At 39.5% G+C, this 27104-nt stretch overlaps 2 protein-coding genes across 3 annotated transcripts in view; both read left to right on the forward strand.

Annotated features, from left to right (window-relative positions):
* The first annotated feature begins 232 nt into the window (after nt 1–232).
* LOC127418238 (ankyrin repeat domain-containing protein 13D-like) lies at nt 233–20582 on the forward strand. 2 transcript variants are annotated; one of them, XM_051658709.1, is made up of 17 exons: nt 233–1177; nt 1271–1406; nt 5479–5515; nt 5651–5775; nt 6838–6883; nt 8224–8367; nt 8454–8643; nt 8903–8969; nt 15710–15791; nt 15979–16040; nt 16574–16704; nt 16826–16983; nt 18774–18887; nt 18969–19141; nt 19408–19487; nt 19572–19793; nt 20043–20582. In XM_051658709.1, exons 2-17 carry the CDS (start codon nt 1272–1274, stop codon nt 20104–20106), a joined length of 1830 nt encoding a protein of 609 aa, XP_051514669.1. In that variant the 5' UTR covers nt 233–1177; nt 1271; the 3' UTR covers nt 20107–20582. The 2 variants fall into 2 exon arrangements, with proteins under 2 accessions (XP_051514669.1, XP_051514668.1); XM_051658708.1 differs by lacking the exon at nt 5479–5515 and having other exon boundaries at nt 246–1177.
* A 2894-nt stretch (nt 20583–23476) lies between these two features.
* Nucleotides 23477–27104, forward strand: part of LOC127417793 (C-terminal-binding protein 2-like) — a 39436-nt gene continuing 35808 nt past the window's right edge. The window contains exons 1-3 of the mRNA XM_051658031.1: nt 23477–23603; nt 25070–25119; nt 25278–25442. Coding sequence (XP_051513991.1) covers nt 25385–25442 — 58 coding nt within the window. The 5' untranslated portion in view covers nt 23477–23603; nt 25070–25119; nt 25278–25384. The remainder of the gene's footprint in view (nt 23604–25069; nt 25120–25277; nt 25443–27104) is intronic.

Raw genomic sequence — 27104 nt, forward strand, 5'->3', positions numbered from 1 at the left:
AGCTCATGATGCTGTCTGATCTCAGATGAGTTCATAAATTCAGCTCAGGATGCTGTCTGATCTCAGGTGAGTTTATACATTCAGCTCATGATGCTGTCTGATCTCAGGTGAGTTTATAAATTCAGCTCATGATGCTGTCTGATCTCAGGTGAGATTATACATTCAGCACATGATGCTGATTGATCTCAGATGAGTTCATAAATTCAGCTCAGGATGCTGTCTGATCTCAGGTGAGTTTATACATTCAGCTCATGATTCTGTCTGATCTCAGATGAGTTTAGACATTCAGCCACTATCAGGCGCATGAGGAGGGCAGCAGCACAGCCAAGCCTGCATCCAATGCATATTTCACATGGACATGGATGGGAATTAGGCCCCTGCTTGCTTGCTTTCTGCGCTTGGTTATGTGCATTTTTCTCCATCAGATCTTTACAGTCCGATTCGAATATGATGGCAAGAAATCATTTTCTATATCAGAGGCTGATTTTTGTTGTGACAACATCATCTGCGGGCTCCTCCACCAGCAGCAGTAGCCTGATGATGAGTATGATGGGATGGAAGCTATCTGCTAACTCAAAGATGCTTTGCAGTAAATAATCCTCTAATTTCTCCATGCTCTCGATTTTACATCATTTAACGGAACGCCGTTACATTTTTTACCGATCGATCTGCAATCATTTTAGCTTTAAATGAGGAAATATATATAAGACTGGCAGATATATTGACTTAGCTTTGCTAGCTAAGCAGCTGTTGGCAGCATATATTCAGCAAACGGAGGGATTTTTACAGCAAAATAACACAGGAGTCAGGCCGGTAAAGAGTGTACATGAGATATCTGTAGTCCTGAGGGAATGATTTCACTGAGCAGATTAAACGACACATCTCGACCGCTTTATTTAATCAATTGAAATTAACTGTCCGTAAATAAACGCTCGTGCATCCGATTGTTTAGATGCAAAGTGACCACTGCTCAACAGACATCTCCTAAAAAATATATATATATATATATATATATTCAATGACCAAAAATAACCCTTAACCGCATAAAGCAAAATAAAACAACAACTAAACACTTTAATCCAACATCATTGCAATGGCTGAAGAGGCGTTTCCGTTACATTATCTGGTGTGGAACAATCAGTATCTAGAACTGGACCGAGAGCTTCAGAAAAAGCAGGTACATTGAGTATTTTAGTGTGTTTATGAATCTAAATTGGCGCGCTTTTCCTATATAAATCTGAGTTTGTTTGTCTTAATGTGTGTATTATAGCATGAGCTGGAGCGACTGGATCCGCGTGGGCGGACGCCGCTCGAGCTGTCAGTGTGTCTCGGGCACTTGGAGTCCACGCGCGTCTTGCTCAGACACAACGCAAATCCTACACACTGCAACACACAGGGATGGACAGGTACATTGCATCACTTAAAACGTTAAATTATGATGAAAATACTGTCATCATTTACGCATCCTTATGTCGTTCCAGACCAGTTTGTCTTTATTCCGTAGAGCACAAAATGAGAGAATTCACTACACTTTTCCATACAATAAGAGTAAACGGGCACTGTTGCTCTCGAGCTCCAAAAATGACAAAAAAGCACGATAAAAGTGTCGACTTATTCCAAGTCTGCATCCATACAATAGCATTGTTGTGTGGCTTGCACCAAAGTTTTGTTAAAAAAAAAGAAAAAGAAAATTAACATTGTACATCAATGCTTATAATGACTGAAACCGTTCCAACGTTCAGAAACGAATGGATTTTTTTTGCAGAACATAACCAAAAATGGGAACGAAATCCCTTTGAAGTGTTTCGGAGTGAAAACGTTATTTATAAATGTTGGTAACCAGTTAATAACCAGTTTGTTTCATTCAGATCATTTTATTTAATGGAACCAAAGTCTAAATGGTTTATCACAGAACATTTTTGGAATTACACCACTTGCTGTTGCTCAGATAAATGAGGCTTCTCTCTTTTTAGTTGAACATGACAAGCATGTGCTTTGATTCTGAAGGAAGCTGTTGCATCACACATTTCTTTGCCTTAATGCACATTGTGGATGAAGCCTTCTGTGAAATGCTGAAGACCTTTTAGACAACTACGTACATATAATTACTACTTATACATGCAGGTTAATCCAAATACAAGAAAAAAATATTGAGGTAAAAAGTACAGTGCATCCGGAAAGTATTCACAGCGCTTCACTTTTTCCACATTTTGTTATGTTACAGCCTTATTCCAAAATGAATTAAATTCATTATTTTCCTCAGAATTCTATAAACAATACCCCATATTGACAAAGTGAAAGAAGTTTGTTTGAAACCTTTGCAAATTTATTAAAAATAAAAAACGAAAAAAATCACATGTACATAAGTATTCACAGCCTTTGCCATGACACTCAAAATTGAACTCAGGTGCATCCTGTTTCCACTGATCATCCTTGAGATGTATCTGCAACTTGATTGGAGTCCACCTGTGGTAAATTCAGTTGATTGGACATGATTTGGAAAGGCACACACCTGTCTATATAAGGTCCCACAGTTAACCGTGCATGTCAGAGCACAAACCAAGCCATGAAGTCCAAGGAATTGTCTGTAGACCACCGAGACAGGATTGTATTGAGGCACAGATCTGGGGAAGGTACAGAAAAATTTCTGCAGCATTGAAGGTCCCAATGAGCACAGTGGCCTCCATCATCCGTAAATGGAAGAAGTTTGGAACCACCAGGACTCTTCCTAGAGCTGGCCGCCCGGCCAAACTGAGAGAAGGGGCTTAGTCAGGGAGGTGACCAAGAACCCGATGGTCACTCTGACAGAGCTCCAGCATTTCTCTGTGGAGAGAGGCGAACCTTCCAGAAGAACAACCATCTCTGCAGCACTCCACCAATCAGGCCTGTATGGTAGAGTGGCCAGACGGAAGCCACTCCTCAGTAAAAGGCACGTGACAGCCCGCCTGGAGTTTGCCAAAAGGCACCTGAAGGACTCTCAGACCATGAGAAACAAAATTCTCTTGTCTGATGAAACAAATATTGAACTCTTTGGCCTGAATGGCAAGCGTCGTGTATTATCATACTCAAAAAGACTTGAGGCTGTAATTGGTGCCAATGGTGCTTCCACAAAGTACTGAGCAAAGGCTGTGAATACTTATGTACATGTGTTTTTGTTTTTTGTTTTTTTTTTTTTTAATAAATTTGCAAAGGTTTCAAACAAACTTCATGTTGTCATTATGGGGTATTGTTTGTAGAATTTTGAGGAAAATAATGAATTTAATCCATTTTGGAATAAGGCTGTAACATAACAAAATGTGGAAAAAGTGAAGCGCTGTGAATACTTTCCGGATGCACTGTACATTCCTCAGTTGTTTCCAAGACTTCACTGAATTATTATTAGATACAGTATGATGCATTTATACAGATTTGATGCTGCCGGGTTCTGACCAAGAAGCAGATCTGTAATGAAAACAAATAATTAAAAAAAAATATTAAATAATGATTAAATGTTTAAAATAAAATTATCCGGCCCACATAAGATAACATTTAGTCCAAACATGCACAAGCAGTATGTACATGCATGCAGGAGAGAGAGATTAATGGCTATTAATTGATTTTTGATTTTAAATATTTTTGGGGATATAATTAATGTTAAAGGTGCAATATGTAACAATTTTCATGTAATATTTGCATTTTAACTTAAAAAATGAGCCCTTCCCAGACTTCCTAGGTTGCCTATTAAAGCCTGTAGATTGATTTTCATGCAAAGGGATGTGACGTTTATGTGCGCTCCCGAGAGCCTTGCCTCAGTGCTTCTCTTCTGCTATTCAATAGCGACAACAAAGAGTTTGCAATACTAGGTAACGTTATCTTAGAGATGGAATCCAGCAAACGGCCGGCTCCCAGCACAACACCGACTCCTACACAAACTCAGAGTAAGCCAACAAAAACAAACAAAACATTTATCTACTGAATCCAGTCTGGCTAAGCGAAAAACGTGATCATGGTCGAGCGAAAACTAGAGTGAACATCAGCAGGGCATTTGATTCCTGGAGGGACCTTCGTTCAGTTTTCGGGATCAAAACCGACCCTGAATTGGTGTTCTTCTTATTGGACAGGTAAGCTTACATAACTGCAAAGCATGTGAAATATAGTGCCATAAGGATTGATATGTGTAGTTTTAGCTAAACTACAATAACACATGAAATGAATGCTAGACAATGTTCAAGATAATGCAAAAAGCTCCATTCATTAGTGTAACGTAACTTGGTTATACAGAAAATATATACAATCTATTATTATAAAACAATAGCAAATTAATATATCAAAATGACAGTTGTGATGGAATCACATCAATACTGAATTGTGTCAACATATTTATAATGTACAGTCTATTTTATAAACAGCTACTGTCATCCACCAAATTTAGCTAACAGCTATTGATAAAGCTGGCTAGCCAGCTAACACCGACATTGACTGCATTTATACGATAGCCAATCTTGCAAAGAAAAGTGATTACGTCAAACTACAGTCTCGCATAGTCAGACCTATATCCACACTTTGTTTTAGCCCTGTTCCAGCACTGGAGAGTCAAATATAATATGCAGTTTCAAAGTTTGTAGTAAAACGATCATAACTGTGTAATTTTAATTATGCTACCTCATCTGTCAGCATGATGTTGGTGAATCACGTTCAGTCTCTTTGTACACTATGCCATTGTTTTGGTCGATGCTCGCTCGCTCACGTACCTATGGAGTGTGTGCGTGAGCGCAAGCAACAGGTAGCTGGCTGCAATTCACTTAACGGCCACAGGTGTCATTAATAACAAGGGTTTCTGAATCTTACATACTGCACCTTTAAGAAAACATTTATGGAAAAGACATTATTTTATATAGGCTACTTTATACTTTGCTTGTTATGATTTCTATGCGAATAATTCACCCACATTGGAAGAAAATTAAATAGCTTATTTTCACTTATTTTGGTTGAGGCAAGCCCATTATTTTGCACACACAGAGGACTGTCATTATTAACCGTTCTTTGATTTCATTCTAACTGGTTACCAATTGGAAATGAGGCGGAAAGCAGGAACTGGAATGAATAAATACTGTTTCTGCTCATAACGAACCAAAATGAAAACAATTTAATTTTTAGTCCCTGCTCATGTGTCTCGTGACCAGTAATCATTTTTGTTAAACCAAGCACTGTTTCTTGAGGCCATGCTTGAATGCGCACAAGCACCAATGAGATTTGAGAGCTGCAGCAGAAGGCAAAATTTTAAGTGAATAATGGCTTAAATGTCTGTCTTTTCCATACCTAAAGCTATTGTATGGTTTGAGAAGACTTTGAATATAGCACACAAGTTATATTGACTAAATTTATGTAAATTTTATGATGCTTTTTTGGAGCTTGCAGCCCCAGTCCTCCATTCACTTTCATTAAATGGAAAAAAGCTGCTAGGACATTCTGCCAAATATCTCCTTTTATGTTCCACAGAAGGTAGAAAATCATACAAGTTTGGAACGACATGAGGGTGAGTAGATGATGACAGAATATACATTTTTAGGTGAACTAATTCGTTAACGTGAAGTTCATTCAGCCTGTGCATCTTCAGTATGTCATTTGGATGCACACAGGTGATGATGGCAGTGTTGAATTATGTGTGCAGTTTTGCAGGAGGCAGTGAGCACTGGAGACCCTGAGTTGGTGCAGCTGATCCTTCAATACAGAGACTTTAGAAGAGCCACAGAGAGATTGGCTGGTATTCCTGAGCTACTGAGCAAACTGAGACAGGTGATCCAGATACACACATTGCTTGACAGCATGCACTTGTATGAAGTCATCTTTGATCCATATGGCAGCAAAGGAGGGATTTTATATTCATTGGGTACATCGCTGCTATTAGCATTCCCATTCATCTCAAAGGATGTTGCTCAGCTGCTACATGCAGCCTTAGAGGTGTTAGACCTGGATGTTGCCATCTTTGTTTCAAGGGTAGTCAGAGGCACAAACATTATTTAACCAATCACCTTAGCCATAAATGACATGTGACTGATCACTCTATATTAAAACTTTGTCACAGACAGGGAAAAAAGTCTATTTCATGCTGTTATGAGGCCTCCCAAAAACTTTAGAACTTTAAAAGAATACACTGAATATAGAATAATCCAAGTTAAGCTCAGTCGATAGCATTTGTGGCACAATGTTGATTTACTACAAAAAATAATTTCGACTTGTCCCTCCTTTTCGTTAAAAAAAGCAAAAACCGAGGTTACAGTGAGGCACTTACAATGGAAAAGAATGGGGCCAAGCGATTTCATCACACTAAAATCATGTTAACACATATTGTTTACATCTTGTGGCTATACTTTTGAAACAGTGAGTATTTTAACGTTTACGGATTGGCCCCATTCACTAAATACCTCACTTTAACCTCAATTTTTACTTTTTTCTAAAGAAAAATAGGGATGAGTCAAAATTATGCCACAACATTATGCCAAAAATCCTGTCAATTGAGCTTAACTTGTATTGAACCTAGAATATTCCTTTTAATAAAATGTTTTTTTTTTTTTTTTTTGTGATTTATGTTTCTTGCAACAAAAAAAAAATATTGTCAGAATACACAGCTTCAATAGAGAAACATGATTTTTTTCTGCATAATGGTGTCATTACGGCATCTACCAGCAGGGGCTAACTGTAGAAGCTAATCAGCCAAATTTTGGATAGATCCAAAAACCTCTCATGAACTTACGAGGGAGAACATTATTTATCATAATTGCCATCTTCTCTCCAAACACACTATTTAGTTTAGACATTTATTCTGAAAGCATATTAATATGTTGTCTGGTTTTGCAGGCACGTGATTTCTACGTTGAGATGAAATGGGAATTTACAAGCTGGGGTAAGTTTTGGACCACAAAGCCACAAATCCTTTTCACTGTCACTGTAAATCACAGCTGTCTTACCATTGACAACCAGGGGCCAGTTGCATAAAACCTTTTTAGACTAGACTTATTAGTTAGTTGTCTAAAATTGTGGTCTTAACTTTTTCAGTCAGTTGCATAAAAACTTAGATCGATCTAATTTAAGACCAAAATGTAAGACAGCACACCCCTAGGCTAACTTTTGTTTACATTCCATGTTTCCATGGAAAATATTTGTCAGCTGCGCCAGTGGGGGCTTCAGTTGAGGTCTTAATGGTGCTTGAGTTGAGTCTCAGTAGAAGACTTTGACTTCTACAATGGTAACAAAATTTCTTGTGTTTTTTATTATTTGGGTTAAAATTACTAAATTTGTTCATTAGAATCAATTTTGAAGCATTGTATTCCACTAATAAGCAAATATTTTCAGCGAATGAATTGTGTCCACAGTCTGCGATTTTATTTTTTTTTTAAATCGTTGGCTGCGTCCGAAACCAAAGGTAGCTGTCTTGTTGCCTCACTGCCCTATCAGTCAGTGACTCAACAGACAGCGTTTGCGTACGAAGGTACCTCCAGAAAATGGTTTCGGACAGGCTAATGAGGCAGCATGCATTGTTGCTTGGATACCAGAAACTGATTAACGCCAATGTCCACTAAAGGTAACGCATCTGCTTCATTGTGGTTCGGTTGGACTGAATGGTCTAATAATCTAGAACAAAATCAAGAGTTTTGGTGATAACCAAGTGTATATTTAATAACCTCAATACTACTTTCTTGCTAGAAATGGAATCAGAAGTTGGAAAAGTGAATAAAAAAATACATTTATACACAAATTGGCTAACAACTGCCTCTTCGGCCGCCATTTTTTTCTTCAGCTCAAACGTTGTGGAACTGTGGAATTTCATAGGCAGCGGAGGATACATCTATGCTGCTTTTAAAAATCAATCAAATGAAGGTATCTCAGTAGACAGGATGTGACGAACATTGGATTCGGACGTGCATTGGTCCCTTCCTACCTCCATATACAGCCTCCGGAGGCAGCATTTTCCTTGTTTTGGATGCAGCTGTTCAGTGTCTTACATTTCCTACAATGCAGTGCGAATTAGACTGTCTTACTACAGACAGCTGTGAGCTTGTTTTATGCAACAGGCTTTCTCTGGCATCTTTAGCTAGTCAGACTAATTGTTAAATGAAGTCTTGGCTATGTTTATGCAACTGGCCCCTGAATTGTAGCTTTAACCATTTCAGCACCACAGATATGGACAGCTCCTGCAGACAGCTGCTCCTGACACTCATTTGTCTCTCTCTCTCCTTTGCTAAGTGCCTCTAGTGTCTAAGGTCTGTCCAAGTGATGTGTATCGTGTATGGAAAAGTGGTTCATGTTTGAGGGTTGACACCACTTTACTGGGATTTGAGCACATGACCTGGCTTAAGGGACGCCGCAGCTACATATTTAAAGGTGGAGGTGAGTCTGTAACCCACACACAGGTAGGATCTACTGATGAAACACTTGCATATATTTAATGGTGCAAACTTTTGTGTATCATGTAGAGAGTGGTGCCATGGTGATGGAGGTGGACCACGAGAAGCAGGTGGTGTATACGGAACCACTGTCTCTGTCCCCACACGACACTCCATCCCTTCTGGCCGCCATGCTGCCATCACAGGAGAACACGGCTCAGAGACTCACCTCTCCTATAGTGTCCACTCATCTGAACACACGCAACATTGCATTTGAGAGGTACAGAAACACGGACCTCAATGCAATCTGCATTGCCTTTCAGAAGAATTACATAATACCTATTGCCTCCTGAGAGGTGAGAAGTACACACAGTGAAGTGCTTTTTTTTTTCTTTTCTTGAAGAGACAAACTCTCTTAGGTTCATCAACTACATGCAATACAGACAGGCCCACATAAAAAAGCTTTTTCAGAGATTTATTAATTACTCTGTAAGTCTGTATGGAATCACACATTAATTCCCTGTTCTTCATGACTGTAGAAATAAGTCTGGGATTTGGGGATGGCGCTCAGAGAAGACAGAGATCGTCAGTGGATATGAAGCAAAGGTGAGTCTGCTGCCATTTAAATGTATTTTTCCCCAGAGAATGACTAGTGCCCTAAGTCATGACGTAGGTCATTGTCAAATTATTTATTTTTTGTTGTTGCTCCTAAAAAGTGTTTATATGGATACTAGGTAACACTTTACAATAAGGTTGTATTTAATAACATTAGCTAAGTACATTAGTTAATATGAACTAACAATGCACTTATTAATCTTGGGTAATGTTAATTTCAATGTACATGTATACATTGTTAAAATGAAAAGTTGTATGCTTTAATATTAGTTAATGAACTATGAACTAACATGAACTAACAATGAACAATTGAATTTCATAAATTAACAAATCAAGATTAATAAAAAGTATCGCAAAGAAAATATTGTCCATCGTTAGATCATGCTACCTAATGCATTAACTAATGTTAATGAATAGAACCTTATTGTAAAGTGTTACTGGATATTTGATCATTAGTAGCAAATTAGGAGTCGCAAAATGTGTTTTTTCTAGCTATTAAACGTTTTTTCACCATCACTAGTTCCCAAGCATTTCTGGTCCTAAGATCTCTTGCATAAAAATGTTCTGTTAAAACACTCTTAAAGGGATAGTACACCCAAAAATGAACATTCTCATCATTTACTAATCCTGATGATATTCTAGATGTGGATGACTTTGTTTCTTCACCAGAACACATTTGAAGAACATTTGAAAAATATCTTAGTTCAGTAGGTCCTTGAAATGCAAGTGGATGGTGATTCGACTTTTGAAGCTCCAAAAATCACAGATAGTCAGCATAAACGTCATCCATACTGTAGTGTTTACTGAATAAACACACTAAGAAAACTCACATGCAGTCTCATTTATTCTTAACAAGGGCATCATCACATGTATTGCATGTCTTTCTGTATTCTTCTTGTTTGTTTCTGATCAGTTCTAGGAAACTCTGATTGCTGTCAGACACTACTGCCATCTAGTGGTTGTAATAGAAATGACTACCGATCACCACATCCCATTTTCTCTGAAGTATAAAATGTAAACAAATATTTTTTTTTTTTTTTTACTTTCAGAACATTTGTATAGAAACAAATTAAATCTTGTAATGACTAAACATATCAATGTCACAACCAAATATGTTACTTAATACTTTTAGTATAAGTATTCATAAATCTAGCCTGTCAGGGTTCTTTATGGTACGTAATGATCTTCTTAACGCAGTTTGATCACTTGTCACTACAGGATGAGTATTGTTGTGCTGATAAGATGAAGAAATCTGTGTGCTCATAGTCAGTGTTTCTTGAGATGAGACTGGAACTTCCTCACCCTTATGATTCTTCAATGTCTGGTTTGTTTCTGATGTCTTAAGACATAAGACTTATGCGATTCCTTCTTAAAACTTTACCATTCTGTGGCTTGACTGTGTGTGATCAAGATTCACTTCTTCTAGAACAACAGCTTTTCTGTTCCAGTTGCTTGAATCTCCAAATCTCACTGAGTCATTTTTTGACAAAGGATTCAGCTTTCTTGTTTGTCATAGTTTGCCTTCTGTCTTTTTTGTAGAGCTTTGTTTCTGTTTCACTGCCTTGATTTGTATTGTGCTTTGTCTTGTGTCTTTGCTGTGTGGAAGTGTAATTCTTATCTTCCTTCCCATCAAAAGTTCAGCAGGAGATGCACCATGTTGTAGAGGAGATGCTTTATAACTCAGAGCTAGATATGGATCTGCATTGCTCTATTGGCAAATATGAATTTCATGTGCTGTATGACACATTTACTTGAAGCATTGGACAGCTGAGCTATTTCTGGATTGCTGGAAAAGTAATCAACTACCAGCAGGTAATCCTTCCCATCGAGATAAAATAGGTCGGTAACCACTTTTTACCATGGATACTTTGCTTGTTTTATTTTGACAAATTTCACATACACTGACTATTTTCTCAATGTCTGCATTAATTCCAGGCCAATAAATTGAATCTCTGGATCTCCTTTTGCAATTCTCCATGCCAAGATGTCTTTCGTGTATCCTTTTGAGCATTTCTTTTCTTAGCACTTGTGGAATTACAATTCTGCTCTGCCTCAGTAGACCATTTGCTATACTGAGCTCAGCTCTGACATTGTAGAATTGCTTGCATGAGTCTTTAGCCAAGCCATTGTTCAGGTTTGAAATCACATTCTGCAGCACTGGATTTTTTGCTGTTTCCTCAATTATCTGTTTGGATCAGACTTTGGAAGTTCTTCTACAACCGGATTTACATGCATTTCCACATCAATTTCTGTAGAGCTCACATTGTTCGACTCACACATTGATAGTGCATGAGATGCATCTGGTAGGATGATGTATTTCCCTGGAGTGTACACTACCTCGAAGTCTAATCTCTATAATCTCATCATCAAAAATTGATTGCGCGGTGATCTCATTCAAATTTTTCCGAATGATGGCAATTAAAGGCTTGTGGTCAGTTTGTGCTGTGGATGATGGTAAGCCATACACATAATCATGGAATCTTTCAAATCCAAAGACAAATCCAAGACACACTTTCTCATTCTGAGCATATGTGCATTCATATCATTGTGTATCATTGTGAGTCATTGTCCTTGATGCATAGGCTACTGGTTTACAGTTTTCAGCATCTGCTTGGAGTAAGACACCGCCTAAACCATCTTTTAATGCATCTTTGGAGATTTCGATTTTCTTGGATGGATTGAAGTAGGTTAGAACAGGTTCTGTTGTCAAAATTTACTTGAGCTATTTCCACTCTTGTTCATGCTTGTCCATTTGAATTCAGTTTTGTGATTCAACAGTTCTCTGAGGTTTGCTGTTTTTGCAGAGAGATTTGGTATAAATTCCCCAATGAAATTCACCATTCCCATGATCCTCATGACACCTTTCTTGATTACAGGACTCTGCACGTGCAAGATTGCCTGGAGTATGCCTCTGTCAGGCTCAACACCATGTCTGGACAGCTTGTCACCTAAAATAGTAAACTCAGTGACACCAAACTGACATTTTGCTTTGTTTAGTTTCAGTCCATACTTTCTAATTCTCTGAAACGACTTCAAAAGTCTCTCATTATGCTCTTGCATGGATGATCCCCATGTAATAATGCCATCCACATAGACAAACTCAATCCAGTCCTTCGATGATGTTCTCCATGGCACGATGAAAGTTTCAGCTTCTGAAATCTATGCCACAGGAGAGTCTCAGGAATGCATATTGTCCAAATGGCATATATCCATAGTGGTGAGTTGAATCTTGTAGGTAAATGGAAGAGCTCCAAAACCTTTGAACACAATGTCATTTGCAGCTTACTGGAGTACTGTGCGCCAGTCATCTCACTTATCTCTTCACGCTTGGGAATCTGATAATGTTCTCTTTGTGTGTTCACATTTAAATCTCGAGGATCCATCCATACTCTCAGATCTCCATTTTTCTTTTTAACACAGACCATGGAGTTTACCCAATCTGTTGGTTCCACTACTTTCTTGACGACAACTAGAGTTGTCATGTTATCCAGCTCCTGTTTCAGTTTGAATCTCAGCGGTGCAGAGATTCTTCTTGGTGCATGAATTACTGGCTGTGCATCATCTTTGAGTTGAAACTTGTAGGTAAATGGAAGACCTCCAAAATCTTTGAACACATCATTAAATTTGAACACAATGTCATTTGCAGTTTCTTGCTGTGCAATTTCCACATTATGACTGTTAATGCAGTAGACTCTCTTAACCAGGCCTAAATCTTCACAGGCTTTATCACCAAGGAGAGAGTGGTGGTCATCTGGGACTACAACAAAGAGCATGTGATGAATTGTATTTCTGACAGATACTTTGAGTCTGCATACACCTTGAGTTTCTATGTTTTGTCCATTTGTAGGCTTTCAGTGACACAGGATTCTTCTGAATACAGGGTTTGGGACTCATGCTTTTATATCACTGGTGCTGATTAGGTTGGCTTTGGCTACAGTATCAAGTTCGGATGAGACAAAGATTCCATTAATTTGTAAGGCTATAATCCACTTGTCTTTAGACGCACTGTTCACATTGGAATCACTGAACATTTCTGCCTCTTTGTTTCAGTCTTTTCTGCATCACCATTGATCATGCCCACAAAAACGTTTCAGACAAATCTGTCTCTTCAACAGGATGCACATTTGTTGTTGATTTTGAATTTATTCTTGGTGAAGCACTGCTTGGTGAAATGATTCATACCTTTACATTTTGCACATCTCTTTCCATTTGCAGGACATTGCTTTGGTTGATGCTCTGTTCCACATCGTTTACAATTGAATTAATTCTTTTCTGGCCTCAGTGTAGCTCTTTGTTTTCTTTCATCATCTCGTGTTAGAGATCCACCTATGGGAAGGCCATACGCATCTGACCTCTGACGAAGCATCCAATTGCACTAAGTCTGGCTTGACAGACAGGAGCGCATTTCCAATGTTGCCATAAGGCCCCGCCCTTACCTGAGGGCATAAAAGGACCTGTACACGCTACTTTCCTCAGTTGACATTTGCTTTTCGGGACCTCTATGCAGAATACTCACAGCTTGACTGGTTTTCACATTTTGTTCTCACTCAACAGTTTGCAGAAGGACACATCTTTGGATCTGCCTTTGTCAGGTGTGACTGCCAAAGTAGTTCTGGTCAGCTTGCAGTTTTTTTCAATGACGCTGCAACTCTGGGGGCCTCCCAGACTTTGCCTTCTCTCAGTTGGGCTGACCAAATTGAGGCTTCTTTACTCAAAGAAACTTCCCTCCCTGGTGTTTCTTCCTTAGTGCACGAGTCTCCCGGCTCTGGGGAAGATGACGACGCTGTGCTGGAGTGCTCGGATGAGGAGGAGGCCATCCCATCAGCCCAGATTCAGCCAGTCAGTGGTTCGGCGGTGTTGTCGCATGCCACCCTCCTCGAGGTGTGTGAGTGAGCTGGCTCAACATCGAATGGCTGGCCCTCTAAAATGCTGCCGATCAGGAGAGGAATGTTTATGACTGAAAGCTGTTGGGGCCGCCGCCCGGCCCGAGAACACAGCTCCTGCCCGTCCTTCCTGTGTGCGTGAAGCACATGAAGCACTATTGGAGAGACCCGCTTGACCTTAAGCACGGTCTTGCCGGCTTGGAGGTGAAGGATATGGCAGCGCTCCCCACCATCGAACCATCAATAGCTAGACACCTTAATCCCTCGCAGGGAGGTTTGCTTGCCCTCCCTAAGCCCACCCTCCCTAACAAGATGGACCTCTTCTCTGCCTCGATTTTTCAGGGCTCGTACAGAGCGTTGGTTCTCGCTGTTCGAGCTCTAAATGTTTCCTCCCTTCTTTCCAGGCTGAACTCATGGAAGATATGGGTAAACATTTGGAGAAAGGCTCCCCTTCACCCACGTTGTGGAAGTAAATTTTCACGGTCAATGACCTCGTCAGCTCGTCAGGCTGTTAAAGCCTCCAGCCATGCTTTGGCTCTATCTGCCACGGGTGAACGCGCACTGTGGCTGAATCTCTCCGGTCTGCCCGACAGCGAGAAGAGGTGCATTGCGGGAACCCCAGTGGAAACTGGACAAGCTCTTTTTGGTCTGGCTGTCGCCCTCATGTAGCAGCTCTGCGACGACAAAGAGGAGGACGACAAGGCTTTTAAATTGTGCCTTCCCAGAAAATCTGCACCCCACCAGGCACCCACTGTACAGCCTGCCCAGGCCCTGACTACTGGTTGTTTTTACCACAGTGCTGCCCGACCTAAACCCACCAACAAGCAGCCTAGTCAGCAGCCCAACCCACCCCTCCCCAAGCCCTGGGGTAAAATGTCCTCTGCTGCTGCTGCGTCCAAGAAACCCCCCAACCCCGTCCGACTCCAAAAGAAAGCAGCCTGCCTGATGTACAGGTTCGGGGGGCTTTGAGTCCAGGTTCCCGGGTTGCCAGCCCCATGGACCTGATTTTGGATTTTCCCATTCTTACTCCCAAAAGGAGGAAACTCTCATTCGTGTATCTACTGCCATCTAGTGGTTGTAATAGAAATGACTACACATCACCACACATACAACTCCAGTTGTTAAATTAATGTCTTCTAAAGCGGCATGATCGCTTTTGGTGCAAAAAAAGATCCATATTTAAGTTATTTTTTTAACTCTAAATCATGCTTCCGGTCAGCCGCAGAATGCGCGTGTGATGTAATCGCATTGGCACGTGAAACACGTGAGAGATGAGGCATGTGCGACTCGCATGGAAGAGCAGCGCTGTTTTTAAAGCTTTGTATGTTTTGGTTTAGATCTGTTAATTTCGGTTTCTTTACTCACAGTGGTGTGTTTGTGTGCTTATCCTGATGTCTCAACTGAGAGGAGAATGTGATATTACGTCCATAACATGGCAAAGTGAATACATCACACAAGAAATGGCGTGATCTTCACCTGCTTGTGAAGAAGACATTAATTTAACCACTGGAGTCGTATCGATGACGTTTATACTGACTATCTGTGATTTTTGGAGCTTCAAAAGTTGAATCACCATCCACTTGCATTTTAAGGACATACTGAGCTAAGATATTTTTCTGTTTTTCTTCAAATGTGTCCTGGTGAAGAAAGGAAGTCATACACACCTGGGATATCATGAGGATGAGTAAATAATGAGAGAAGCTTCATTTTTGGGTGAACTCTCTTTAATGTAAAGGATAAATAGTCATATGATTCAATCATTGCATTGAGTAATGCCATTGTAGCATACTGAATAATTCACTGTGAACAGTTGTATTTGTTCTTTATTAATGTGACTTGCATCTATAGGTTTACAGTGCCAGTAATGTGGAGTTAGTGACACGTTCTCGGACAGAACACCTCTCTGATCAAGACAAATCTAGGAGTAAAGGTACACAAACTCACCCATACAGATAGTAAAATGTGCAGAGTTAGTGTCTATGCTAAGTTTTAATTTAAGAATGCAATAGTAAGCTATTTGAAATCACTTGTAGCCTATATATTAACATTTTTATTTCCCTCCTGCACTTTCATTTTAACCGCTACACACTCACTCCTGTCCTCTTTTCCATTGTCAGGGTCAAGAACTCCTCTTCAGTCTTTCCTCGGTATTGCTGAGCAGCACATCTCTAGTACTGGAGTGAGTAACATCTTGCTTACTACTAGAAGGTCTGGCTTGAATTGTCATGGAAAACCTGGGAAATGTCAGGGAATCTTAACATTTTTGCCACATTTGTCAGTGAATCCTTCTTTCGAGTCAGTTCTTTTCAATTAATTAGTCTAAGTCTTAGTCCACAAATCGGTGTAAATGTAGATTTGCAAATCTGTCTCAATCAAAAATATTGTTTTAAATATATATACAGTAATCACAAATGCCTGAAAAGGTCATGGGAAATGTCATGGAAATTAATTGGTTATGGTTGGTTGATTGACTTTATTGATTCACTCTGTTGGGATGACAAGACTTGTATTGGATTCTTCATGTTTAACAGTGAACTTGTTTTTCATTCATCATTAAAGTACTCTTATATCTCACTTAAATGATTGTATTTGTGTGCTCTCAAGGTGGCTTTTACAATACAGTGCTTACTGATGACAGAATTGGTTTGTGACTGTGTTGATACTTTATTTATATCTTGACAACACTGATTACTCTGTTTATTGTGTTTGTAGAGTCAGGTGTCTCAATGCGCTAGTCCCCATAATCCAACGGCAATCACAGCAGAGGAGTACTTTGATGTAGAGTTTAATCTGAATGGCAGAGACATTGGGCGGCCCATTGAACTTACCAGCAAAGTGCAAAAGTACTGTCACTATAGCAACCTTAAAGTGCTTTGATTTGAACACTTTTTGTCCAGGTTTCTGTACTGCCCAGAATATGTGTAGCATGTTTCAGTAACTCTATCTACCTCTATTTTATTTTAGGTTTAAGGCCAATCTATGGTTAAGTGAAGCTCACCCTCTCTCATTGGCTGAGCAGGTGACGCCCATCATTGACCTCATGGCCATTTCTAACGCCCACTTTGCCAAGCTGCGTGACTTTATCACTCTACGCCTACCACCTGGCTTTCCTGTAAAGATAGGTGAAATGAAAGGACATGTTACAGGGATAGTTTACCCAGAAATGGAAATTCTGTCATCATTTACTTGACACCATGTTTTAACAAACCCGCATGACTGTCTTGCCTCCATGGAACACAAAGGGGGAGCTGTTTGGCAAAATTATATCCTCAGTCACCTTTTACCTTCATTGGATCCACCTTATTTTTCAACATTATCAACCTTAAATGTGGACCGCTTCCGGTATAAGCCACCTCTAGCTATTTCAGCATTACAAAAATACTAATTTATGTTGCTTTATATTGTAGGCTGGCAATATATTCTCACAGAGCACTTTTTTTTTAGGAGCACTATGGTCCTAATCAGGTGCCCAACGTGGTCTTCTGTTGTAGCCCATCCGCCTCAAGGTTCGACATGCTTTGCATTCTGAGATGCTATTCTGCTCACTACAATTGTACAGAGTGGTTATCTGAGTTACAGTAGCGTTTCTGTCAGCTCAAACCAGTCTGACCATTCTTTGTTGACCTCTCTCATCAACAAGGCATTTCTGTCCACAGAACCGCCACTCACTGGATGTTTTTTGTTTTTGGCACCATTCTGAGTAAACTCTAGAGACTGTAGTGCGTGAATCCCAGGAGATCAGCAGTTACAGAAATACTCAAACCAGCCCGTCTGGCACCAGCAATCATGCCACGGTCTAAATCACTGAGATCAAATTTTTTCCCCATTCTGATTGTTGATGTGAACAATAGTTGAAGCTCCTGACCCATATCTGCATGATTTTATGTATTGTACTGCTGCCACATGATTGGCTGATTAGATAATCACATGAATAAGTAGGTGTACAGGTGTTCCTAATAAAGTGCTCGGTGAGTGTATGTCAAAATATCATTTTCACATTGGTTCGGAGCGCATATAGTTTTACAGTTTATCGCATTTTGCCATTGTTTCTAGACGCACTGTTGCACAGGCAGAATTGATAAGAGACCAGGCACTGAAATGGACAGTCAGCTCCATCCACACGGCTACCAGAAACTTTACATGCAATCAGGAGAAAAATTGAGAAAAAGAGGAGAAAGCAGCTGGGGGAAAAAGGAGCTTGACTCAATGCATCTTCAACTTTCATTGCACCAAAATTGCATCTCGTATTATCTTGGCAAAATAATACACATTATTCTCTCCTTTCTTGTCTGAAAACATTCTTTCTATTCGGTGTATAGTAAACAGACTCGCAGGTCTCGCATTCAGCAAATAAATAAAAGCATCATTGGAGGTTATGCAGGAACATATGAATAGAAGGTTTACATGGAGACAAGAAACACTGCATCATCACGCTCTTGTTAAAGTAAGAAGCAGATTTTATTATTGTCTCCTCAGTACAACACACAGCAACAAGTGAAGGATCTACTTACTCTTTTACTGTAAATGCCGACGTTAGAAAATTATCCGACATTAGGATATTATTCTGCTGTACATCCTGAGGTTGTGTGATAGTTTATAAGCCCGTATCTCTAAATTCTGGTCTTATTATCCTTCTTGTTATTTACATTGCGGTCAGTGACAGCGGAACTTTGCCACACTTGCTGGAAATGCAACCGCTTGCTTCTGCGTTGCAAAATATGGTGTTTAAAAAAAAGAGGCGGTGAATGGTGACAGATGTTCCACAGAGGAATGTCATACTGGTTGGAATGACATGAGGTTGAGTAAGTTATGACAGAATTTTCATATTTGGACAACTATCCCTTTCAATATTTTCAAAGCATTCTTAATAATTGTATTATCTTAACACTTTTGTGCTTTTGTACTTCCTTAGAAATTCCTCTGTTCCATGTGTTAAATGCTCGTGTAACATTCAGCAATCTTTGTGGATGTGATGAACCAGTTAGTTCTGTTACTGTACAATTGCCACAAGAAACCACAGAAGCTGGTATGGACTCCTCTTGTTCACCTGTTAGGTACGGATAACTGCAATTGTGCTGGTCATTCACTCTCACCCCACTGCTCTCAGGTGAGACACCACCCCCCCTGCAGTGTGAAGTGGACCCGTCTGTGTTTGAACCTCCCCCAGAATACACCACACTTGGCCCAGGCCGCAGCGAGCCAATGAGAGACGAGGATGATAATTTACTTCAGTTCGCCATACAACAGAGCCTGCTGGATGCAGGAACAGAGAGTGACCAGGTATTGTTCCACTCTTAAAGTATGTATTGTATTAGCCCTGGTTTACATCAATCTGTGGCCACCATAGTCATATAATTAAATCTCAAATCATGTTTTCTATCACTTACCTGCTTTTTTTCTGCACTGTAACTCCTCTATAACAGTCAGAGCTGCAGTGTGGTTTTACACAGTCAATACTAAAATATTAGCAGAGATCCACTTTGCTTCATTTCCGCCACTGTTTTCCACTCACTCTCATTTTCTTTCTTTCCTGTCCCTCTCTGTAGGTGACCATATGGGAGGCTCTCACTAACACTCGTCCAGTTTCTCAGCCTCCACTTTATGAGGAAGACTCTCAGCTTGAGAGGTGTGTTGATGTGCAGCGTTGAGTGTGAGGATGCGCATATTTGACGGTTATTACATTTTATTGGTCGTTTTCTATGTCTGACAGGGCGATTCAGGAATCTCTGTCTTTATCACTGGCTGGAGGGGAGAGTGGAGAGTCGGATGGCCAACCGCTTTCCCCACCTGACCCCACCCTCAACTCGCCTCCATGTTACAGCTCATTGACTGAGCCTCGAGCGCCAGGGGCGTTTGCTGTGGCCACCAGTTTTGATGAACAGCTACGCATCGCAATGGAGCTTTCATGCAGAGAACAAGAGGAGTTAGATAGGTACTGGAATCATTTGTCACCTCTCTCGTGCGTGTCACATAAAGAGAACTGTTTGTAAGCCATGTAGACTTGCTGCCTATGTAAAGAATTCCAGATCGTTCATTTAAGTTTCATGACAGGATGTTGCCGGAGAAGGTAGTTGCATATGTAGACAGTAAACAGCGAGGCGGCTCGCTAGGTTTGAAACAGAGCTTGTGTGTTTCCTTATTTGTATCAGCTAATACCATTTCTTTTATTTGTTCCCTAAAGGAAGAGGAGGGAAGAGGAGGAAGAGCTGGAGAGGATACTGCAGCTGTCTCTCACAGAGAAGTAACTGTAGCAATGCTAGATGTGGGTTTAAAGGGATAAATTATCGGTTGTGTTTTTTTTTTTGTTTTTTTTCTGCAGTGTTAAATTATTCTTCTTCTAGATTCATCGCTCTTTATTTCTTTTCCAAAATAATAAAGATGGCATAGAAAGAGGAATCGGGGAGAGTGCGTGTGTGTGCTAAGACAGAAGCAATTCATGAGAGAAGAGAAACAGAAGGAGTAATAAGGAATGAAATAAGGAACCCGGCATGAAAATTGGATATTCTCTCCGTTTTACTGTCTTTTGAGTGATAAAAGGTCTTCAGAATTTCAACTTCATTGTATAATGATACTGATGAAAATGTGAATATAAATTATGAGTATTGATGACTATGATAATACATAAAGGGAAAGTACTGAATATATTATTGCAAAAAAGAATGAGTTTACTTATGGTGGATGATAAAAAAAATATGAAAGTATTAAATGTTGCTCAAACACTTTCACAACAATGAGGGTCTCTTATGATTTTTTTTTGTGTGCATGAGTGGGTCTACCAAGATCTGTAGAGGGTAAACAAAGTAACAAAAAAACTTGCACAATATAGTGTCCAAGGAAACCATGTACCTTGAAGGTGCTGTAAGCTATTTTTTTTTTTCATGGAAAAGTATGAAAAAACGTTACTACTCCCTTAAAGATATTAATTATATAAGTGTCCTTAATTAAATCAATGTTTATTAAGTGTTTATAAGACTGAAATCTCAAACGGTTGGTCAAAATTATGATCAAAGAACATAATTTAAATCAGCAGTAAAATCTGACAACAGTAGTATGAAAAATTGAGTTTCTCTAGCCCAGATCAAGCTAAAAATAAAAAGTTTCAGGCTAGTCCAGCTAATGCACATGCGCTTTCTTGAGTTGACTGACAGGCCATATTTGTATCTAAAAGGTGATTGGCACTTTCACATGTAAGGCGGAACTTTTGTTTCCACATCCGCCATATTGGCTGTTCCAATTGCTCCCATTCATTTAAAAACAAGTGCTCCATCTTGGGTTTAATAATCTCTGGCCATATCTAGGGAGCAGAATATCATGGCTGAGGATTTGAATGTTCCAGTTAAGGAAATATTAACAATAACTGTATGATGACGGTAACAGTAGACTGAGGAAAGAAACGATATTCACCACAAAAAGTTTGTACTTGTGCCTGAAGTGGATTATTTCTAAATGTGCCATTTTTGTTTGCATAAAGAAATGTAATTTCAGATAAGGTCTTTACTACTTCACGGAAGACGCCAGTGATCCCAAAGTATTTGTGTCATACCAAAAACACCATGTGTCTGTCCATCCTCCCATCCATCCATCTATACTGCATTCAGACCACTTCATTTTTTTAATTTTATTTTTTTACACTTTGTTGCAGCCTTATGCTAAATGCTTTAAATTATTTTTTATTTCACATTAATCTACACTACATACCCTATAATGACAAAGCAAAAAACAGATTTTTGATAACTTTGAAAATTTATTAAAAAGAAAAAACTGAAATATCACATTGACAAGTATTCAGACCCTTAACTCAGTACTTAGTTGAAGCATCTTTGGCAGCGATTACAGCCTCAAGTCTTTTTGGGGATGATGCAACAAGCTTTGCACACTTGGATTTGGGGATTTTCTGCCATTCTTCTGTGCAGATCCTCACAAGCTCTGTCAGGTTGGATGGGGACTGTCGGTGGACAGCCATTTTCAGGTCTCTCCAGAGATGTTCAATTGGGTTCAAGTCCGGGCTCTGGCTGGGCCACTCAAGGACATTCACAGAGTTGTCCCTAAGCCACTCTTGTCTTGGCTGTGTGCTTAGGGTCATTGTCCTGTTGGAAGGTGATCCTTCAGCCCAGTCTGAGGTCCTGAATGCTCTGGACCAGGTTTTCATTAAGGATATCTCTGTATTTTGCTGCGTTCAGCTTTCCTTCAACCCTGACCAGTCCCCCAGTCCCTGCCGCTGAAAAACACCTTCACAGCATGATGCTACCATCACTATGCTTCACCGTTGAGATGGTATTGCGCAGGTGATGAGCGGTGCCTGGTTTCCTTCAGACATGATGCTTGGAATTAAGGCCAAACAGTTCAATCTTTTTATCAGACCAGAGAATCTTGTTTCTCACAGTCTGTGAGTCCTTTAGGTGCTTTTTTTATGTCTTGCACTGAGGAGAGGCTTCCGTCTGGCCATTCTGCCGTACAGCCCAGATCGGTGGAGTGTTGCAGTGATGGATGTCCTTCTGCAAGTTTCTCCCATCTCCACACATGATCTCTGGAGCTCAACCAGAGTGACCATCGGGTTCTTGGTCACCTCTCTTACCAAGGCCCTTCTCCCCTGATTGCTCAGTTTGGCTGGGCGGTCAGGTCTAGGAACAGTCCTGGTTGTTCCAAACTTCTTCCATTTAAGAATTACGGAGGCCACTGTGCTCTTGGGAACCTTCAATGCAGCCAAAAAAATGTTGTAGCCTTCCCCAAATCTGTGCCTCGACACAATCCTGTTTCTGAGCTCTGCAGGCAGTTCCTTTGATCTCATGGCTTGGTTTTTGCTCTGATATGCATTTTCAGCTGTAAGACCTTATATAGACAGGTGGGTGCCTTTCCAAATCATGTCCAATCAGTTGAATCTGCCACAGGTGTACTCCAATCAAAGTGTAGAAACATCTCAAAGATGATCCAGAGAAATGGGATGCACCTGAGCTAAATTTCAAGTGTCATAGCAAAGGGTCTGAATACTTATCACACTGACATATTTCAGTTTTTGCTTTTTAATAAATTTTCAAAGTTATACAAAATCTGGTTTTTGCTTTGTCATTATGGGGTATTGAGTGAAATTTTTTAAAGCATTTTAGCATAAGGCTGCAACAGCAAAATGTAAAAAAAAAAATAAATACTTTCTGAATGCACTCTATCTGTCTGTCTGTCTGTGGGTCAGTGTGGTCACGGTAGGTGAATCTCTCTCTTTCTATATATGTATATACAATTTCAAAATGCCTCATGCTGTATACTCCAAGGGTTTCTCACAAACCTCTATGTAAACCCCAGTTTTATATGACGAATGTGTTATCATCTGATACCGGTAAAGATCAAGTAAAATCGTCTTTAGTTATGCCATTTTAATCTTAGACAAGGGGAACGCTGCACGTAACCTAATACATCCACCAGAATTATGCATGTACACTCAAACTGCATCTGTATTTAAACGAATAATCTGATGTAAGACGAAGAATGAATATCTCAGGGGTCAAACCAATTGTTCATGTTCATCCCTGGAGAGCCTAAAATATCACAGACTGACCTGTAGGAGGCGCTCCTCTGTTCAGCGCTCATGTCTGGCTCTGAGTAGTCGCTCTTTTCACAGCACGTTGTCTATGCGGCCTCGACTTCCTTTTCTGTGCAGATTTCATGGCGAGTAATTAAGGGGAAGAGTTGATTCGTTCACTGTGACCACACTGACCCGTACATCAACCTCCAGAGACGCTTTTCTCGGGTGAGTGGGACTGCATTGCGCTTCTTTTGGACTGTCTTTGAAGCATAACTCACACCACACTGTTGATCATAGGTGCTATGAGACTGCAGTGTGTTGTGATAACTGTGTATCTCTATCTCACACTCTGTGTGTGTGTTTCTAATGTTTGGTAGCTCAGTTAGCAACCACAGTCAAAGCGCTTTCCTCAATGTGTACATTAACACTCATCGGTACAACACTCCCAGAGACTAAAATGATTATAAGAGCGATTAACAATTACGAATAATTGCCGATTATTCGTCCAGGTTTGCTTTAGATGTTTTTCCTCACTGGTTTTAGTGTTAATTGTGCAGGTAGATGCATTGTGTCCTGCTGCATGTGCTAATTAGCTAGCGCTGTGCTAAAACTAAAGTACTTGCACCCCGTTTGCGTCGCACGTGAGAGAGCGATGCGACAAAACTAAAACGTTCCCGTTTTAAACAACGAAACTTCAAGTTTACACAGATGCACGAGAATGTTTTGAGCTCGAGCTCACTTACTGTCCGCGCAGTTTTAGAGTCTCGCGAATGCTCCCATAATGATGAGCGAAGAGAGCTCGAGACACGGGGATGCGACGCCTCACGTAATTTATTAATGTTTTTACTTAAAACATTTGCAATGTAGTGGTTTTTCTTGAACGTAGATACTCTACGCACTCTCAACTCACGTTCTTGTGTTTCACGAGCAACAGGAGTGGTGTGGGTCTCTAAATAAATGAAAGAAATGAAGCTGAAGTCATACAGAGATACTCATATTAACGCTCAAAACGATGTTGTTGAAATTAAATGTCCACTCGTTTGTTGTACTTATTGATTTTAAGTGTCAACTGTCACATAAGTAGTCTTTATATGTTAAATACACTGGTGAGTTTGAAACGGTAGTTAGGCAAACTTTCAAAAACGCCTCAACTGCCAAATTATTTAAAGTTATTGTAATATTTATTTGAAGTGTATTTACTGTTCTTGAATGTAAAGCAGCAAAAGTACTGTTAAAATTATTTCATTATGAATCTCTGTTTTCTTATGAAAAATTCAGTAGCATTTTTAATAACAAGGTTACATTTGGTAACATTAGTAAATGCTTTAGGTATCATTAACAATGAACAATATTTTTCATTTACAACCTTCATCAATATTTGTTAATGTTAGTTAACAAAAATACAATTGTTCATTGTTAGTTCATAGTGCATTAACTTATGTTAACATGCACAACATTTGATTTTAAAAACATGTTTGTATATGTTGAATTTAACATTTAACCAAGATTAATAAATGCTGTAAAAGCATTGTTACCTTGTACAAATCGTTACAAATGTAACCTTATTTAAAATTCTTAAATATTCATATTTTTATAAAAATTAAAATGCAAAATACACTTTTATTATTATTATTTTTTATTCATTATGAACAAAGCTATTAAATGTTTATGCTTGTGCCCTCCCCCTTCAGTTGTCAAGGACAGTAACATCTGAAGAGTAGCTGATTGGCTTTGATATCAGGTGAGTCATTTCTTTTCCAGCACTATCTACAAGTATCAGTCATTTACACATACTGTCATGAATGCATGCTAGAAGACATTTTACGCCAAATGAGATGCATGACATATTACACGAAGTGCATGTTTCGGAATGTTAACATGTAAAATTGATCATTACAGGTATTTTGAGCATTTGGGTGGTTTGTGAACTGGACTCTGCGACTCTGTGCTGTGAGTTCCTTGTCGTGTTGTGGCCTTAGCTGGTCTTACGGAAGATCTGCCAGCCGATGGCTTTAATGGACAAACACAAAGTGAAGCGGCAGAGATTGGACCGCATCTGTGAAGGTGAGAACCTCAAAATGTATTCCACATTATTCGATGGAAAAAATAGATGCTGTGGACTTCAATAAATTAAAGTAAACCTTCAACAACCCCCCCCCCCCCCCCCAAAAGAAAACTTATTTTAAAGCCAATGTGAAATGACTTTTGCAACCCAATTTATGTAATATGATATATTTCTTGAGTGAATTGATATTCAACAGGGAACAAATGCAGACTGGAAAATGATTTGTCCTCCAGTATTGATTGGATTGTGAAAAGTGGGTGCTCTATTCCTAGAATTTGCATTTATGGCCCTGTTTACACCTGGTATTACAATGCATCTTAAATGAGTCTCCTGTGACCACTTGTGTTTGGATTTCAAGGGAGGGTCTCAGATTTCATGATGACATATATCAATCACTATTTCAGTGTGTTACTACATGATAATAAACTGCAAAAAAGTAATAAAAGACAAAGAAAGCACAGAAAAAAAAACTGTGCTCTGTTTCTCCCAGTTGCAGCTAAAATGAGATCTAAGCGACAACCCAACATTTCAATGTGGAGTTTTACCTTGGAATGAAATTATGTTTGCAACTGTAGGTAGTCAGATTTCCATTTGCTTAAATGATTAGACCCTTATGGTTGGGCCTAAACTATTTTCGCTTCCACCCAAATGTTCATAGAGTAAGGTCTAATGATTTCTGCTGTTCTATTATCTTTTTGTTCATGAATTTGCACAGCTAAAGTAAATTGTGTGGCACTGTCTGGATGATGGATGGGGTGATATGAATGTTCCTCCACAGTGTGGCATGTTTGTGGTAAGATGGGTAAAGGAGCTTTGAGACAGTTAGAGCTCTGTTCTCGATCTTTTCTCCTTCCTGTCTGGTGCATGGGCGGTTTGGTCAGCTTAAGTGATGTGAGATCAAACGCTGTTATTAAAAAACAACTGACAATGTGTGGGTTAAAGCACTGCTCTATTTAATACTGCGTTACTACAGAAATAAAACTTCACAGCTTAATTCCTCTCCATTTTCTCTGTCTGTCTCATAAAATCTAAGGAACATTTAGCCCTCCTTAGATTTCCATTTAGTCTCATATTGCAATCCCTTTTATGCTTTTGGCAAACGTTCAAAAAGAGTGGCATAGCTGCTCATTAGCATCAAAGAAAAGGAACTATGATGCCTCTTCTGTTTTTAGACAATGCAGATATTAGACTTGCTGACTAAATTCATAATATCCTTATGTACTGACCCCGTGTTTGATGGAAATTGGTAGTAGTCGTGTGATATTTAATCAGTGAAATTGGAAGAATATATCCATTACATTGTATAAAAATGCCTCCCCCAGAAATGACTGACACAACACAGCAGTATTTAACATTACATCACAACATCGGCATGCTTGTTAGATTTTGTAAGAACACCTTATGTAATTCGGCATCATGAACTTTAGGTTGCATTTGATTGACAGAGCAATTTGGGAATGTTCTCACTGCCTTCATATCACTATTTGTAGGTTTTGGCTTGTTTCAGCATGACTTCTGATTTGTTCTAAGCATTTTATGTAAATGTCATGAAAGGTTCCCTTTTATAAAAAGACCAAAAATACAGGAACATCATTTTGGAAGCCATATTATCCAAAAAACATGTTGTTTAAGACTTGCATAATGTCAAGTTATTTTAGTAG

This window comes from Myxocyprinus asiaticus, chromosome 27, assembly GCF_019703515.2.
Source record: "Myxocyprinus asiaticus isolate MX2 ecotype Aquarium Trade chromosome 27, UBuf_Myxa_2, whole genome shotgun sequence".
Classification (NCBI taxonomy): Eukaryota; Metazoa; Chordata; class Actinopteri; order Cypriniformes; family Catostomidae; genus Myxocyprinus; species Myxocyprinus asiaticus.